This window comes from Pseudorasbora parva, chromosome 6, assembly GCF_024679245.1.
Source record: "Pseudorasbora parva isolate DD20220531a chromosome 6, ASM2467924v1, whole genome shotgun sequence".
NCBI lineage: Eukaryota > Metazoa > Chordata > Actinopteri > Cypriniformes > Gobionidae > Pseudorasbora > Pseudorasbora parva.
Genome location: NC_090177.1, coordinates 12,682,016 through 12,699,133, shown reverse-complemented (window position 1 = coordinate 12,699,133; position 17,118 = coordinate 12,682,016). Strand labels below are relative to the sequence as shown.

Here is a 17,118-nt window from a genome sequence, read left to right as displayed (position 1 = left end):
TATGTACAGAGGGTTTTATTTTACATTAAATAAAATGCAATACAAAAACTATTCACAAATTGCAATGTACAATGGAAATATTTACATAACACAACACAAAGCACCACCGATATCCCAACATTTCGCAGTCTGTCTAACAGCAAATAAGTGATTACAAAGCCAAAACACTGAAAATATATATTATACATGATATTGTGAACACAATTATTGCAATCACATATTTGCATAACACTACACTGTAAAAAAAAAAGAAAAGAAAAAGAAAAGTTGCTGCCATACATTTTTTAAGTACAATACACTTAGACTGTATTGCAAATTAAATGACATTAAACTGATCTAAAATAATACGTTAAATCTTGTATAACTTGTGTAAAATGATTTGCACTGTTTTTGTGTATTCCATCCCAGCTAACCCTTACAGGAAAGTTTTCCTGACGTTCTGATTACATTCCGAAAACATTACTTCCAAGCATTGTGTGAATGTTTAAAACGTCCATTTAAAAGGTTTTAATTCAGTCAGTTTACAAGCCTTCTGGAAAACCTTCAAAGTGTGCAATCCTACATCAGGGTTGCCAGGTTTGCCCAACAAAACCTGCTCAATTGCTACTCAAAACTACCCCAAAACTAAGCAGGCCAAGACCATCCCAATCCCAGTCATTAAGACAAATTTGCATTCCCAAGGCTAAATATCACTTAAAATGAAAAACAACCCGCGGCAACAGTGTTTAAGTCGCCTAATTCCACGGTGAATTCCACCAATTTCACTTGGCAACACTGTCCTACTAAAGTACCATTCTTAAAAACCAAAGCATTCTGATGCGTTTGCCTTTGTTTTCTTCTGTCTTGCATCACATTGGTGTTGTTTTGATAATTTTTCTTATCTAACTATATCTGACTTAAGGGAAAATCTCCTTAGGAGCTTTCCTAATGCTTTGCCACTTTTCTTCCTCGTGTATGCTAGCTCAACAAAAAGCCACCACTACAATCCATCATGTTTTCATTTAGTTTTTTGCATCTAAATAGTATTGATTGCCTTCTATTTTTAACTTGTATTTATGTTCGTGGATTATGAATTCACAGCAGCATCATAACTTCCACATGACACACTCTCAGCAGCACTGAGTAGTATCTAAACATTAAAAAACTCAAAGTTCATGCTAAGGAGTTATTGTTTCAGTCATGAAGAATACACTTATGACCTAAAGTTGTACTTTATAATGCAATGTCTTTACGATGATGGTTGTAACATGATGGGAGCACAGATTTCGGTACTTTGTACAACACATTGCTCTATGAATAAAAATGTGATTCAGTACTTGAAATGACATGTTCCTTGCCCTGCTCTTGATCCACAACGTTTCCATTTTCGGTCATGTTACTCGGCGTGGGGCTCTGAGGTATGCTGTTGTCAATGTCCTCCTCAGGCTGTCGTAATGGTTGCTCTGCTCTCTCAACATCTACATCTTGTGGCTTCTTTATTATATTTAAGACCTGTGCCTTTGGCAACTAAAAACAAAAGAACCATTATCATTAATCTCCACACATGACTTTTATTTCTTTATTTAAGGGTGATGCAGCTCGAAAAAGCTGTGCATGACTGCATTATGTTGCATTTGATTAAAAAGTAAACCTAGATATTTACCTCTTTCCATCCATTAGTTCCTAGAGGAAAGTAAAAACAGCAATTATTGATCATTTTTGTTTTATGAAAGATATAATGAGCACTTGATCACTTTGAAATTGTAATATGAAAGCCTATAGAGCGCAACAGTCGTGGTTCATTTTCTCCACAGGGAAACTTCTCACGATAACTTTTAAAGTTCTACGAGGTTGTTAATTGATAGTATTTGCTTCTGCTGAAGCTGTTAGCCCGAATTATTTCAACTTATTTTTAAAATACTTGTTTAAAAGCAGAATTTGCTATGAAAAACTACATTACTCATGATTCCATGCAGAAATGAATCATCTTAAGGTCCACCACTGAATGAGGTAATCAAGTCAGTTTTTCTATTTTTGTCTCTATATATAGATGCATATTATGCAATAAACTTAGCAGTCTTCTGATTTTCCCCCCCTAAGAACAGTCTGATATAAAGCCAGAATTTTGAGATATAAAGTCAGAATTGTGAGTCATAAAGTCGGAATTGTGAGTTATAAAGTCGGAATTGTGAGATATAAAGTCAGAATTGTGAGATATAAAGTCAGAATTGAATTGTGTGATATAAAGTCAGAATTGTGAGATATAAAGTCAGAATTGTGAGATATAAAGTCAGAATTGTGAGATATAAAGTCAGAATTGTGAGATATAAAGTCAGAATTGTGAGTTATAAAGTCAGAATTGTGAGATATAAAGTCAGAATTGTGAGTTATAAAGTCAGAATTGTGAGATAAAGTCAGAATTGTGAGATATAAAGTCAGAATTGTGAGATATAAAGTCAGAATTGAATTGTGTGATATAAAGTCAGAATTGTGAGATATAAAGTCAGAATTGTGAGTTATAAAGTCAGAATTGTGTGATATAAAGTCAGAATTGTGAGATATAAAGTCAGAATTGTGAGATATAAAGTCAGAATTGTCAGATATAAAGTCAGAATTGTGAGATATAAAGTCAGAATTGTGAGATATAAAGTCAGAATTGTGAGATATAAAGTCAGAATTGTGTGATATAAAGTCAGAATTGTGAGATATAAAGTCAGAATTGTGAGATATAAAGTCAGAATTGAATTGTGTGATATAAAGTCAGAATTGTGAGTTATAAAGTCAGAATTGTGAGATATAAAGTCAGAATTGTGAGTTATAAAGTCAGAATTGTGAGTTATAAAGACAGAATTGCAAATCTAAAATCAGAATTGTGATTTTTTTTTCTCTCTCGAACTTACATTGTAATTCTGAGAAAATAAGTCAGAATTGTGTCATTAAAGAGTTTCCATAGTTCATGGCTCATAACTCTTTAATACTTTATGGAAATCCTTATGGGAGAAAGGAATGTAAAAAATACTTCCAGAACCAATGGGTCTTAAAAAGTGAGCAGGCTCTGTTGCACTCTATTGTTAACTACTTTGTGGTATTGTAGATACATTTAGTAGATCATTTGTAGGTTGCAGTACTTACTTTTCTTTGTGAGAAATATCGCCAAAGCTATGATGACCACCAACACAAGTGCTGCCACGCCAACGCCAATGGCAACTCTGTGACTGGGTGCACTCACTGAAACGTGAAAAACAGAACACACAACAAACTGAGAAGATGATCTTGCTTATGTCTAATATTCAGGTAGCTATAATCAAAACATTACTACGGACAATACTTCAAACAGGGTTAGATTGCGTTTATTGATTGAGTGACTGCTTTTAGTGATTATAAAGGGAGCACTCTTTGCGCGCTGTCTGGGCAATATAATTATGATTTATTTTTTATGAATAGGTCTAATATATATTTCGAATTTGAATAAAACTTTTGTTTACCATTCGTGACAAGCAGCCACATACACGCTTCAATACACTGACCCATCCACATGCCGGATTCACTCGAAAAATGTGATGACTGATCAGTTATAAATAATCATGTCGAAATCAGGCTCATAAACATGTCAGGAAAACACGATTCCTGGCTGCATGTCATTATCCACGGATCACTGAATCTGTGGTAAGTTGTATGGACCACTATATCGAGCCCAACCTTTGGTTTAAATTGATAATCGTTTGCTAAACTCGCGTTTTCCACTATTAACTCCAATCACGCAGCAGCTCTTCTGCCACTCAGCCCCGGCTGAGGGGGCGTGTTCCGGCGGGAAAGTGACGTCGATGCATTCCCTCTATTGAGAGTTGCTAGACGATACTCGCGGCAAATTAGATTTGCTGCCGCTAGGTTGCGTCTAGATTTATAGGCTAGTTATAATATATTATGATATATTAGCTAAACAGATTTGGCAAATGCTTCAGTGCATATATGTGTTCGCGCTCTGGAGAACGTCAAATTTATCTATATTTACAATGTGTTTTGATGGACAGATGGACATTGCAATCACATGCAGCAAATTTTCGGTAGTGACGTCTACATATAAATGCTGGATTCACTCTGCACGAGGCAGAAATATCCTCCAGGACACATAGATGTTAGATGTTTTGCGTCTGTAGAGGAAGATTATTTTTTAGAGAATTTCTCTGACAATATGTTACAAGCTTTAAGTCTGGTTATTGTTATGAAATATGAGATATTCTTATGAAAATATTCTCAATTATTACCCCATTATTACACGTTTTTTCCATTACCTATACCAGGGGTTTTCAAAACCATTCCTGGAGCCTCCCCAGCACTGCACATTTTGGATATCTCCCTTATTGGACACACCCAGCTCAGCTCATGGAGTACTAAACTAATCAGCTGATGAGTTAATACAGCTGTGTTAAATAAGACACTAACAAGGGAGACATCCAAAATGTGCAGTGCTGGGGAGGCTCCAGGAATGATTTGAAAACCCCTGACCTATACAATGTACCGTTGCATTGCATAGAATATCTTTCATAACAAATCTCTACAAAAAAATTGGATTAAAAAAGCTTGAAACTTAAACATTAATTGGAGAGTAAAAAATAATCCCATTGTTTTTGCCTATTCATGTCTTTTAATTTTCTTAATAATTGGGTCCTGATGTCCTCTACAGAGGACATAGGAATATTTTTTCATAGGACAAAAATGTTTTTGTTCCATTGGTTGCTTATGCTCCAAACAATGTAATAAATATGAAATATTAAAAACTTTTAATATAAATTTTTAAAATAAAAAAGAAATGTAAAGGCATTCTATTTTTGTAGCAAAATATTTTGTATATTCTATTTCAGTTATTGGTAAAAGTGATACCAATAGCACCCTCAGTGAACTGACTCTCTAACCGGGCCTGACTGCAAAACATTTAGTGTGCACAAACTTAGCCATACAGGAACCGGACTCCCCCCACACAACTCACACTGTACTTTCAACACCCACGTCTTGTCTTTTAAGAGCTGACAAATCAACAGCAATTTCAGTTCTGTTTTCTATTTAAAATTCATAGTGATTTTGGACAAAGAACGCATGGGATTAATAAAGAAGATCATGTTTACTCACAACAGGCCCGGTCTGAGGTTGAACTGCCAGGAGTGTTTGGATCATATCCATGGGAACATCTAGACACAGAAAAAAGGAACATTTAAACAGTATATACAACTATTTCTAAACTTTATGATAAAACTTAAACTCTGATATAAACCTTTAAATATGATGGCCAAATGAAAATATATAATAAACCAAAAATTATACACATTTGAAGATTTGGATTTGGAAATGGTTTTGAAAAAAGTCTCTTAAACAAAAATACAGTGAAGACAGTAATTATTTTATATTTTAATGTATTTTAAGATTCCTTTGAAACGTCCCTCCATTATTTAGTGTCACACAATCCTTCAGATTGACGATTTACTACTCAAAAAACATTTCTTATTATTATCAATCTTAAAAATGTTGTGCTGCTACATATTTATGTGAAAACATGATATATTGTTTCCAGGATTCTTTGATGAATGGAAAAGTGCTACAGCATTTGGAATAGAAATGTTTTGTAACATTATACATGTTACCCTTGCTGAATAAGGGACATCTAATCAGAACGTTTTTTCTTACGTTTTTCATTCCTTGCAAGCGTCGGCTGAATCTTCAGTGGAGAATGTTCCGTGTTTACATGTTTCACACTCAGTATCACTGACCGATGAACCTGTACAGGGAGACAAGGGGCAAAGATAAAACCATCCTTATAAACTTTCATTCAAACAGTCCAAACAGTGTCTTTAGGCGAATCAAAGTGAGTACGGTGATTATAAAATCTCTAAATCACGTCTAAAATGATTATTCTGGAGGTGCGGTTTGGGACAGACTCCACATAAACAAGCGGATATATATATGCTATATACACACTAACTGCACAAACCGTTTTTGGCGACTCTCTGTCCTGGCTTGCAGACCGTGTGTTCCATGCAAGTGCTGCAGTCGTCGTCTTGTGTACAGTAGTATCCAGGCTCACACACACATTTGCTCAGACTGGTTTTGCTGGGTTTGTCTGTTTGTGGCTGAAAATGTAAATCTGATTTAAACAGAAAAGCAAGAGAAGAGATTACATTTATTCATTTGGCAGATTCATATATCCATGATTTTAATCATGAATCGTTTTTAAAAACAGTTTATTATTGATATTAACAGATCAAAAATAAATTGATATTAATGGATAAAGACTTAAAGCCAAGACTTAAAGGGTTAGTTCACCCAAAAATGAAATGTATGTCATTAATGACTCACCCTAATGTCGTTCCTCACCCGTCAGACCTCCGTTCATCTTCAGAACACAGTTTAAGATATTTTATATTTAGTCCGAGAGCGTATCCAAGTGTATGCACACTATACTGTCCATGTCCAGAAAGGGAATAAAAACATCATCAAAGTAGTCCATATGTGACATCAGTTAGTTCATTAGAATCTCTTGAAGGATCAAAAATACATTTTGGTCCAAAAATAACAAAAACTACGACTTTATTCAGCATTGTCTTCTCTTCCGGGTTTGTTTTCAAACCTCAAATAAAGATTCAAACAGTTATGAATCAGCGTATTGATTCATGATTCGGATAGCCAATGTCACGTGATTTCAGCAGTTTTATTTTATGAATCAATTCATGAATCAATCCGCTGATTCATAACTGTTAAAATCTTTATTTGAGGTTTGAAAACAAACGCAGAAGAGAAGATAATGCTGAATAAAGTCGTAGTTTTTGTTATTTTTGGACCAAAATGTATTTTTGATGCTTCAAGAGATTCTAATGAACTAACTGATGTCACATATGGACTACTTTGAGGATTTTTTATTCCCTTTCTGGACATGGACAGTATAGTGTGCATACACTTGGATACGCTCTCAGACTAAATATAAAATATCTTAAACTGTGTTCTGAAGATGAACGGTGATGGGTGTGGAACGACATTAGGGTGAGTCATTAATGACATCAATTTCATTTTTGAGTGAACTAACCCTTTAACATTTATTAACAGCTTTCCCCCCTAATAGTTCAGCAGTAATAGACACTCACTGGGGTCACAGTAGGGCTGGCGTTCACATTTGGTTTCAGTCGTGTAGCTGCTCTGATACTCTCCATTTTGGCAGTCCTGACAGCGCGGGTCCTCGCAGTTGTCCTCCACCAACATCCTTTTACCTGTGACACACTCACAGTAACTACCCGCTATGAATAACTAAGAGATTCTTATAAGAAAAAAGGACTAAGATTAAGTCAAACATGGTAGTACTGATGGGTTTATTTTTAAATTAGTTTATTTTAAAAAATTTAAATTCAAATGGGTCGATATGTTTTGTTGTCTGCGCGGACTCGCGCATATGATCCGCGCTGTGCTTTCGTGTCTGTTGTCTAAATTTAGACCAGAGCCGTTGGTGTGTGCGCGGCTGCGGTGCGTGAAACTAACGTGAAAACAGACTTTATTCGCCTCAAATGAAAGCATATTTACACTGAATCGTTTCCTATCACATATATAGTGCGCTATGTGCCTTTCACCATGTAGAAATGAGTAAATGTGTGTTAACTGACCGATTTCAGCTTCAGCAGTGTAGGGGGCGGGCTTTAGATTCTAGAGCGCATTCTGATTGGACAGAAGATTTGACGAGAAAGTGAAGTGTGTGATGATGTCACCAAAATCTGAGATTCGTTTTAGCGGAAGTGGGAGACTGTAAATTTTGAATGCTTATATCTCCTAAATGCAAATTTTGTCGTAGTTTTGGAACATACCAGCTTATTCATAACTTTAAGGCTAACACAGTCATACTAAAAGCTAAAAAACTTAAATTTTGATTTTAGTGGACCTTTAAGGCGACATGTGAAAACCATTACAGGGTTAGTTCATCCAAAAATGCAAATTACCCCATGATTTACTGACCCTATACTGACCCTATACATATGTGGTAAAAAAAAAAAAAAAAAAACATTGCTTTGCATTTACTGGCTAAATTTATGCTTCTGCTGCTATTGATGTCATATTTTTACATTTGTTGATCATCACCATGTTTGATATTTGTGTGTTGATGTACCGGTGGCATCATTCAATACAACTATATATATATATATATATATATATATATATATATTAGGGCAGGGACTTTAACGCGTTAATTAAGATTAATTAATTACGTGACTTTAACGCGTTAATTAATTACGCAAAAAAATAAAAAATTTAACCGCATTTATTTTTGCACCGCGGAACGTTTTTCAAGGAATCAGTTTCGACGGACCGATTATACTGGAACACCAACTAGCGCTCCGGAGTCAAGACAACAACAAACCTTGGGTGCGTCTCAATCAGCTCCCTAGTTCAGTAGTCAGGGCACTGATCAGGGAGTCAGCCCATTGACTTATGTCTTGATCAGTGCCCTGACTAGGGAACTATGGAGCTGATTGAGACGCAGGGCATGAGTGAACATGAACGAAGAAGCTGATGAGACCGCTTTGCTCGGCCCCGTGGATGGGAAATTTTGTTTTAAAAAACGAAAGAATGGAAGCGTCGTCAAGAGCAGGGTTGTGTGCAAGCTATACAACAAGGAATTTGCATATCACCGCAGTACATCGAGCCTCAAATATCACAAATATGCTTTTGCTACACTTAATGGCAAACATTGCGCTGGTCTGCTGGACTGAAATAAATAAACAATATTTTGTTGATTAAGCTTATGTATTCAGTCATTATTCAATGGTATACTAAAAATACATGTGAAAAATTACTTCTCATTGTTCTCAGGTAAAATATTTATATGCGATTAAAATGCGATTAATTTCGATTAATTAATTACAAAGCCTCTAATTAATTAGATTAATTTTTTTAATCGAGTCCCGGCCCTAATATATATATATATATATATATATATATATATATATATATATATATATATATATATATATAATGTAGTTAGCTTTGAAAAAACAAGACTGTAGCTGCTTACATGTAGCTACTAAATGCTAAACATTCTTTAGTTGCCTGTTTTTAACTTTTAACTTTACATTTTTTAAGTTTAAAAGACTTCTTGTTACTCATTAAATGAACATAAGTTTTAAGTTGACTGGAGGAATTTAGTTGACCTTAACTGTCACGTCAACGCCCCACCTCACCCCACCCTTTTTTCCCCTTTTTTTTCTTTTTTTTTTACAGAATGGATGTGAAAATGCTCCATCCAAACATAAATTGTTGTAATTTAAGAATGCTTTGGACTTAATTTTGGTCTTGTTTTAAAGAAGACATGAAAAAGTTATGGAACTTTAAATCAAATGTACTGTACTAAATATATATTTTATATTTAACAAAATACTCTAAAATTACTATCAAATCAAGGCCAAATGTCTTTCATATTTGAAGTTGATATCACAAAAATGTAAGTTCCTATGAGATTTTGTTTAGGTACTGAACCTAAAATATCCACTGGAGATCACCCACATTCCTTAGAATTTTTTATGCATTCTCCTCTACAAATGTATTTATTTCTATCCAAATTTTAATTCTATCACAAAACCTTGAGACTTGGACCTTTCCGACGATGTGTTTTTTCAAGATTAGAAATGGTTTTGATTACAAAGTAGTTCAAATACATTTTGTAATATGAAACATGACACCATCCACTAGGAGAGGAGCCTGCTATAATTTGACACACCCACTTTAGGTCTTGCAGTCTCTAATAATGAGCTGACGAGTTGTGTGTTAGGTGAGGGACACATACAAAATGTGCAGTGCTGGGGGTGTTCCAGGACAGGTTCGAAAAACCCCTGGTTTAGAGAATCTGTTCAATGCAACATCCAATTTCAAAATGTTTTTCACTGTGTGAATTTTGAGTTTGTAAGCTTTCAAACTGATACCTAATTGGCAATTGCTAAAATATGTGATATGAAAAAAGGTGATAAATAAAATGGGGTTGACTTAAAGTGAATAGGCAGGTCTTAACGTTTTTTAGTTGCCTTGACAGGAACTCAAAAGACCTGTTACTCATTAGATGAACAATTTTAGATTTTACAGTGTGGTGATACTTCCTCTACTATGCAAATGTATTACTGTAGCACCACACCGAATTAGCCTACAGTATGTCCACATACCTGGTCCGCACTTTTTGCAGCATTTATCATTCTTCAGATATTGTGTTTCATCACAGCATGACACATGGTACAACAATGTGACCTGTCAAAGAGAAATACATAAGGAACTTTATAAAGAATATTGTTCTGGTTTACAGAACCGGCCATGTGATGTCCACGTTAGCGCCCATGAGAGGTGGCCTCGATCCGCCTTGAAGAATAAAACCGCTTTTTCTGGTGGTCTAATATGTTAAGAGTCGTTTTCATTTCATTTTTAATGTATAATCTTAATTAGCTATAAGTACATTTAAAAAAATCTGTTTTGTCATTCAATTATTCGTTAATAATACCCAACCCTATTTCAACATTTTTGAGCTCGTCTGCATGTTAAAAAAAAAGAAAAAAGATCCCAAACAAAACATGAGGGCATCTAAAACTGAAACGACGTGGCTGTGGGCAACACGGAAAGTCCCGGACAATCCCACTTTGAATGGCTGTTTTGAAGACTGCAACCTTATTCTTGAATCAAATAACTATTTAACAACATACGATGCAAATGTTTCCATATGCCATACAGAAGATACCGATGATATAGACACAGAAACACGATACATGCATCTCTAATGCTATAAGTTGGCTATTGCGCATTCAAATCGAAAGTGAAAGTAACCTTAAACATACGAGTCATTCTTTCAGCAACCATGGCAATCTAGGCGTTCTAAATGCTGCACAGGAAAACTAATAACTGTAGCTATTGTTGACGATGAATATTACCAATCTAAATAACAGACATTAACATTCACGCGCAGTTATCATGCCGTGTATCAAGTATGCTACATCACTTACCAGCAAACAAAGAACGAATACTGCGCGCATGATGGAAATATCTGTAGAAATGGATCCTTGTAACCAGTTGTTAATGCCTCACCAACATATAAGACACTAAACTGTCTTCTGCACTGCAGCTCTTCACACTGGCGAGAGGGGATTTCTTCCCACAGACACGCCCACATGTGCATGTGACCATTTCCTTTTCACCATGCTATTCCAAGAAGTGAGAGTAGCTACAAAATCTTATGACCCTTATTATATTATTAGATATATTTCGCATTTTAGAGTAAATTATTATTTCAGTCATTAACAAAAACATCCAAATAAAAAAACCCAAAAAAACACATTGGCTATTATAACATAGGAATGGTTTATCTCATTTCTAACTTGCAACTCAATACAGAACTTCCCAGTTTGACTCTCACTTCCCCACAGACAAACACTAGTCTATTATTCAGGCACGTCACCAGTGACGCTCGCGCCTTAAGTGGAAGTGACATTTATTTATGTATTTGTTTGTTTGTTTATTTGTTTACACCCAGTTTAATTTTACCATATCATATTCATAAGCAAAATATAAAATCATGAAGAATAGTTTATCTATGATTTACTGAATTACATTATGTGACTAGCCGGTAAATGTTACCCAAAAAGGCCTTCCACTGCATTTTATGCTAAAGGTGAATTAGAAAACAATACAAAATCATTTACACAGGATGTTTTTTTTTTAAGCTTAAAGTACTTGTGAACATACTGATACATTTAAGTAGGCCTATAAATAACATTTTATTTTTGTGTATGTGCATGCAATACAGTATACATAAAATTCAAGTATAGGCATTTTTTTTTTCAATATTTGCCTTTGTTTGTACTATAGTACAGTGTTGATATTCTTAACTAACTAAAAATATAAAAGTGTGTTAAATATTTTAGTTCACAAATATTAATAAATACTAAAGCATGATTTAATAATAATTATGGATATACACCAATGGGGTATAACATTATGACAGGTGAAGTGAATAACACTGATTATCTCTTCATCACGGCACCTGTTAGTGGAGGGGATATATTAGGCAGCAAGTGAACATTTTGTCCTCAAAGTTCATGTGTTAGAAGCAGGAAAAATGGGCAAGCGTAAGGATTTGAGTGAGTTTGACAAGGGACAAATTGTGTTGGCTAGACAACTGGGTCAGAGCATCTCCAAAACTGCAGCTCTTGTGGGGTATTCGCGGTCTGCAGTGGTCAGTATCTGTCAAAAGTGGTCTAGGGAAGGAACAGTGGTGAACCGGTGATAGGGTCATAGGGGGCCAAAACGTATTGATGCACATTGGGAGCAAAGGTTGGCCCATGTGGTACGATCAAACAGACGAGCTCAAACTGCTCAAGTTAATGCTGGTTTTGATAAAAAGGTGCCCATGCTGACCCCTGTCCATTGCCGAAAATCCCAACAGTGGGCATGTGAGCATCAGAACTGAACAACAGAGCAATGAAAAAAGGTAGCCTAGTCTGATTAATCACACTTTCTTTTACATCACGTGGATGGCCGTGTGTGTGTGTTGTTACATAGAGGAAACATGGCCCCAGGATGCACTATGGGAAGAAGGCAAGCCGGCAGAGGCAGTGTGAGGCTTTGGGCAATGTTCTGCTGGGAAACCTTGGGTCCTGCCATCCATGTGGATGTTGACACGTACCACCTACCTAAGCATTTTTGCAGACCATGCCCCAACGGTATTCCATGCTGGCTGTGCCCTCTTTCAGCAGGATAATACGCCATGCCACAAAGCAAAAAAGGTTCAGGAATTGTTTGAGGAGCACAACAATGAGTTTGAGATGTGGACTTTGCCTCTAAATTGCCCAGATCTCAATCCAATCGAGCATCTGTTAGATGTACTTGAACAAACAAGCCCAATCCATCGATGCCCCGGATCTGATCTTAAAGGATCTGCTGCTAACATCTTGGTGCCAGATACCACAGAAAACCTTTAGGGCTTAGGGCTGTTTGGGCTGCAAAATGGGGACCAGTACAATATTAAGCCTATACAATAGCCTAAGACAAGAAAGCAAGTGATATTAAAAATGATATTTTGTTTGTTAAAGAAACAAAAACGTTGAGATAATGCTTTGAAAGTACACATTTGCCACAGTGAGAAAAGAGGAGATTTAACTATACAAAACATCTGTAGCGTGAGAGTTTAACAGCCACAGGTGAATCCCGCCACTGCTGTAGGACTCTCCCTTTAAAAAAGAAGAAGAAAAAAACCCAGGTTTGGATTCATGAGACAGCAGAAGGAAATCCCCACGTTACAAGGAAGTTCTTTTGGAATTTTACACATGAGTAGTTCTGGGGACATACCATGGAAGAGAATAAATACTCTCTGATCATCAATGATTCAACAAGCCAGATCCCAGCACAATGACATCTGACTTTAGACACACTTGGAAGATTTTCTTAACATAAAACCTTTTGTATCACTTCCTTATCATGGCATACATTCTGAGAATGATTTGAGGCATGGCATACTGTAATTAAACATTCTAGTGAAAAACCCTTCAGTCCCACGAGGAACAGTTCAGAGAAAATGATCGTCACATTTTACGGGAGCTTTGAACTTGACTAGTGGTAAATTAAATAGGATGTAAACAGTTTATTTTCTCAGTCTGACACTATTTTGACTCAGAAGTTATTTTAAACAGGTATGAGTTGAATGCAATATGTTTTGGAGTTTTGGTGGATTGAAACATAAGAACACAACTTTTTATGTGGTTATTAAATGCTTGAAAGTGTATTCAAAGAGTTCAAATAAAACTGATTAAAATGCTAATTTCCGTTTACCAAATAGAAGTTAGAAGATATCTGTACTATAAAATGGCGGTGCTCCATAGGCAGCTGTTTCTAAGAACAGCAAGCCCAGATCCTATCTATTTCGTATCTGTCTGTTATGGTTAAAAGCAGGGTAGGTGAATTTTTTTTGTTATGCTGTTTGAAAGTCTCTTTGCATCCCTATAGCAATGACTAAGTTAAAAGGATCGTTCACCCAAAAATGAAAATTCTTTCATTGTTTATTCAACCTTAAGTTGTTCCAAATTTGTATGAATGTCTTTCTTCTGCTGAACACAAAGGAAGATATTTGGAAGAATGTTGTAACCAAGCAGATTTCGGCAGCCATTGACTGCCATAGTGGGAAAACAAAATACTAGTCAATGGCTGCCGAGAACCGCTTCCTTTGTGTTTAACAGAAGAAAGACATTCATACAGGTTTGGAACAATTTGAGCATGACTAAATGATAACAGAATTTTCATTTTTGGGTGAACTATCCTTTTAAGTGGTCTATGTATTAGGCTATATACTGTAGCCTATATCGTCTGTGGAAGGTGTATGACCATAAAATGTTTGTTCAATTATTGCATTTGGTCAGAATGCACATTGTCCAGCCTGTCAGCGTATTTTCACGTCATTAGTGACTGTCAGTCACCGAACACCGCAACCAAAACAGCAGCCTCATTTTACATTTTCTCCTGAACCAAAACATCGAGCTTATGCTGCATTCACACCAACTACTTTGATTTGGAAGAGATGGAAACCCGTAAAGTTGTACTCAGAGCAGTTTGTGACTTAAATTGACGGGTTTCAATGGCAAGACTATCAATGCCGAAATGAATCTGCAGCAGTCAAGTAAGAGTTCAAGTTGTTGTTTTTTATTGTGATGTTATGTTCTTTATTTCATTATTATTGTAATATGTTCTTTGAGACATGAGGTAATTTAACACTGTCTCTTGTGACAGACACTTGTTGCAGATTCTGCTCTGTGTGCGTTTCGTGATTCTTTGTTCTTTTATCAGAGAAAAGCTTAACTCCAAGTCGCGGTCAAAGCCGATTCGAAAGGCAGCTGTTCGCCAGCTTCTGTGTTTACAAGTAGCACGCAAGTGCAACTCTGCCGTCATTATGCTAAGCCCCGCCCACCGACTGTATACACGATGTAATTGGGCTGACCAGAATTTGGTTTTTACAGCTCAGAAGTGTATTGAGAGTTGCTACGATACTTGCGGCAGATTAGATTTGCTGCCGCTAGGGTGCCCCTAGATTTCTAGGCTAGATTTCCGCTGAACTGGTTTGGGAAAAAGTGTTTTAAAGGTCCCGTTCTTCACGTGTTTTCGAAGCTTTGATTATGTTTACAGTGTGCAATATAACATTAGTTAAAAAAACAGTATTTTTCACACAATTTACTTATCTGTACAGCGCTGTTTTCTCTGTCCTAAAAACGGCCTGATGATTTCCTTGTTCTATAAAGTCCCTCCTTCAGAAACACATAACGAGTTCTGATTGGGCCAGCGCTTCCCTGCCAGCCTCTTACCATAACGGGGAGATGCAAGCGCTGAATGCACGCTCTTCTCCACGTGGGAGAGCAACAACACCACGCCCCCTATTTTGCGTGTTCTTGTGGGCGGAGGGTTTGTCAACAAATGGTTCTAGTGACGTCATTACATCACTGCACTTCCTGCTGTAGTCCAAACCGGCCGTTCGCTGTAGGCTTTGAAAGGGAACTTCTGTTAAATAAAATATCTCGCTTGGCATTGAACTTTGAGCTTTATAATTTTACAGGTATTATTTATGCTCTAACAGCAACATTTCACACTAACTAAAGTTTGAAAGATGGAATTGCGAAAAACAGGACCTTTAAAGGAGTCAAGGCTTTGGAGATGCTCTCAGATGATCTTTTGCTTTCAAAGCTAATTCGCTATTGCTAGTCACTCTGAAAAATAGCCTACCCTAGCTTTCATTAGCTTATTTCAATTAAAAAAATACAACCCATGTTATAGGCTACTTATGGTTTACAGTACTTTAACTCATTAAAATAATTTAAGCAATTTCAACTTTTTTAAAAGGCACAATATCTATGTTTTTGCCATTAGAGGTTGCATATACAAAACAAAGTCATAGCTTGATGAAGCCTTAATTTTGTGGGTTCATGGGAGCTGTTGTCTTTACATACAGCCGGGTGGAAAAGAATCCACCGAAATCTGGCAGAAATCATATTCATGGATGAGGAGCTAACGTATTAAAGATTTATTAACGTTACTGTGGAATGAAGCAGTGTGTGGCTGAAAGCTGTTGGAGCGTAACGAGGCCGCTGGAGCGATCGCTAATTGAGAGACAAGTGTGACAAACGGCTCAAGAGTTTTTATTATGCTTCCGCTTCTCCCAGTCATGCGTATGTGGTAACGCAGCGCTGTTTTATCATATTACATACATTATTTGAGTGTGTAGAAAGTTGTGTCATAATGCTACTCTGTGCGTTCGCTCAGCGGTTACTTTGAGACACTCGTTGAACACTGCAGTGAGCTGGATCAATATAAGGCATGGTAAAACATGATTCTCGCAGTAAATCAAGAAAACTAGATTAAAACAATAAGACTAACTGTGTTGAGCTATAGAACAATCATTGTAACACTGGTATGACGTCATTCACGACAAATGGACACGGTCCGTGTCCTTGTTTAAATCTTATTTCTCTGATTTAAACATTGTTAGAAACATTTGGGATAATGCAAGTACACAAGTCAACAAAATATATAGGCTAACGTTGTTCTAGTGGTTTTTAGATTTTTAATTTAAAAATTCTTAATAAGCTGTAGCCTAGACAATAGCCTATACACAACTCAAATTTTTAAGTTTAAAATTGAAATGACCTGCACAATCAAGCTGATCATATTAACAAATTTAAGGCAGCAAATTAATTTGAGTTTTAAAATAGATGTGCCATCTTTTTCAATGTACTTTTCAGACTGGTCCTCCTGCTAATGAGCAATGCGCATGCGCATTCCAACAACAATAGCGTTAGGAGTACGAAATAAATTATTAAAAACAGGTAGGCCAAACCTTATGATTATTGAATTAAAAGCAACTGCGATAACTGTGATATTTTGATGGAAACTAAGTTACTTGTCTAATTTGGAGAATTTTCGTCACATCAACATGTCTTTACTTATGATAGAATTCGATTTTACAGCTGCAGTAACTGCTTATATTAGTATAACTTATATTAGTATAACATATAACTAGTTTGCATTTGCAGGTTATTTAATTTAAAGTTTAGTGTTGTCTTTTACAGTGCTGGCTGTACGCCATCTAGCGGCTGGCAGCAC

The 17,118-nt window shown here is 36.2% G+C and overlaps 1 protein-coding gene across 1 annotated transcript; it reads right to left on the bottom strand.

The window, feature by feature from the left end:
• cd40 (CD40 molecule, TNF receptor superfamily member 5) lies at positions 1-11,132 on the bottom strand. Its single transcript, XM_067447178.1, has 9 exons — positions 10,986-11,132; positions 10,161-10,242; positions 7,110-7,232; positions 5,963-6,115; positions 5,659-5,749; positions 5,107-5,165; positions 3,112-3,207; positions 1,643-1,662; positions 1-1,506 (listed from the first exon to the last, which is right to left on the bottom strand). The coding sequence occupies exons 1-5, from the start codon at positions 11,013-11,015 to the stop codon at positions 5,664-5,666; spliced, it is 474 nt and encodes a 157-aa protein (XP_067303279.1). The 5' UTR covers positions 11,016-11,132; the 3' UTR covers positions 1-1,506; positions 1,643-1,662; positions 3,112-3,207; positions 5,107-5,165; positions 5,659-5,663.
• Positions 11,133-17,118: the final 5,986 nt, after the last annotated feature.

Coding starts and splice junctions, on each gene's coding strand:
- cd40 (XM_067447178.1), bottom strand. CDS start 11,015: ATGCGCGCAGTATTCGTTCTTTGTTTGCTG. Junction 10,243..10,985: donor TATTCGTTCTTTGTTTGCTG/GTAAGTGATGTA, acceptor TCTCTTTGACAG/GTCACATTGTTGTACCATGT. Junction 5,750..5,962: donor ACAGAGAGTCGCCAAAAACG/GTTTGTGCAGTT, acceptor CTCCCTGTACAG/GTTCATCGGTCAGTGATACT.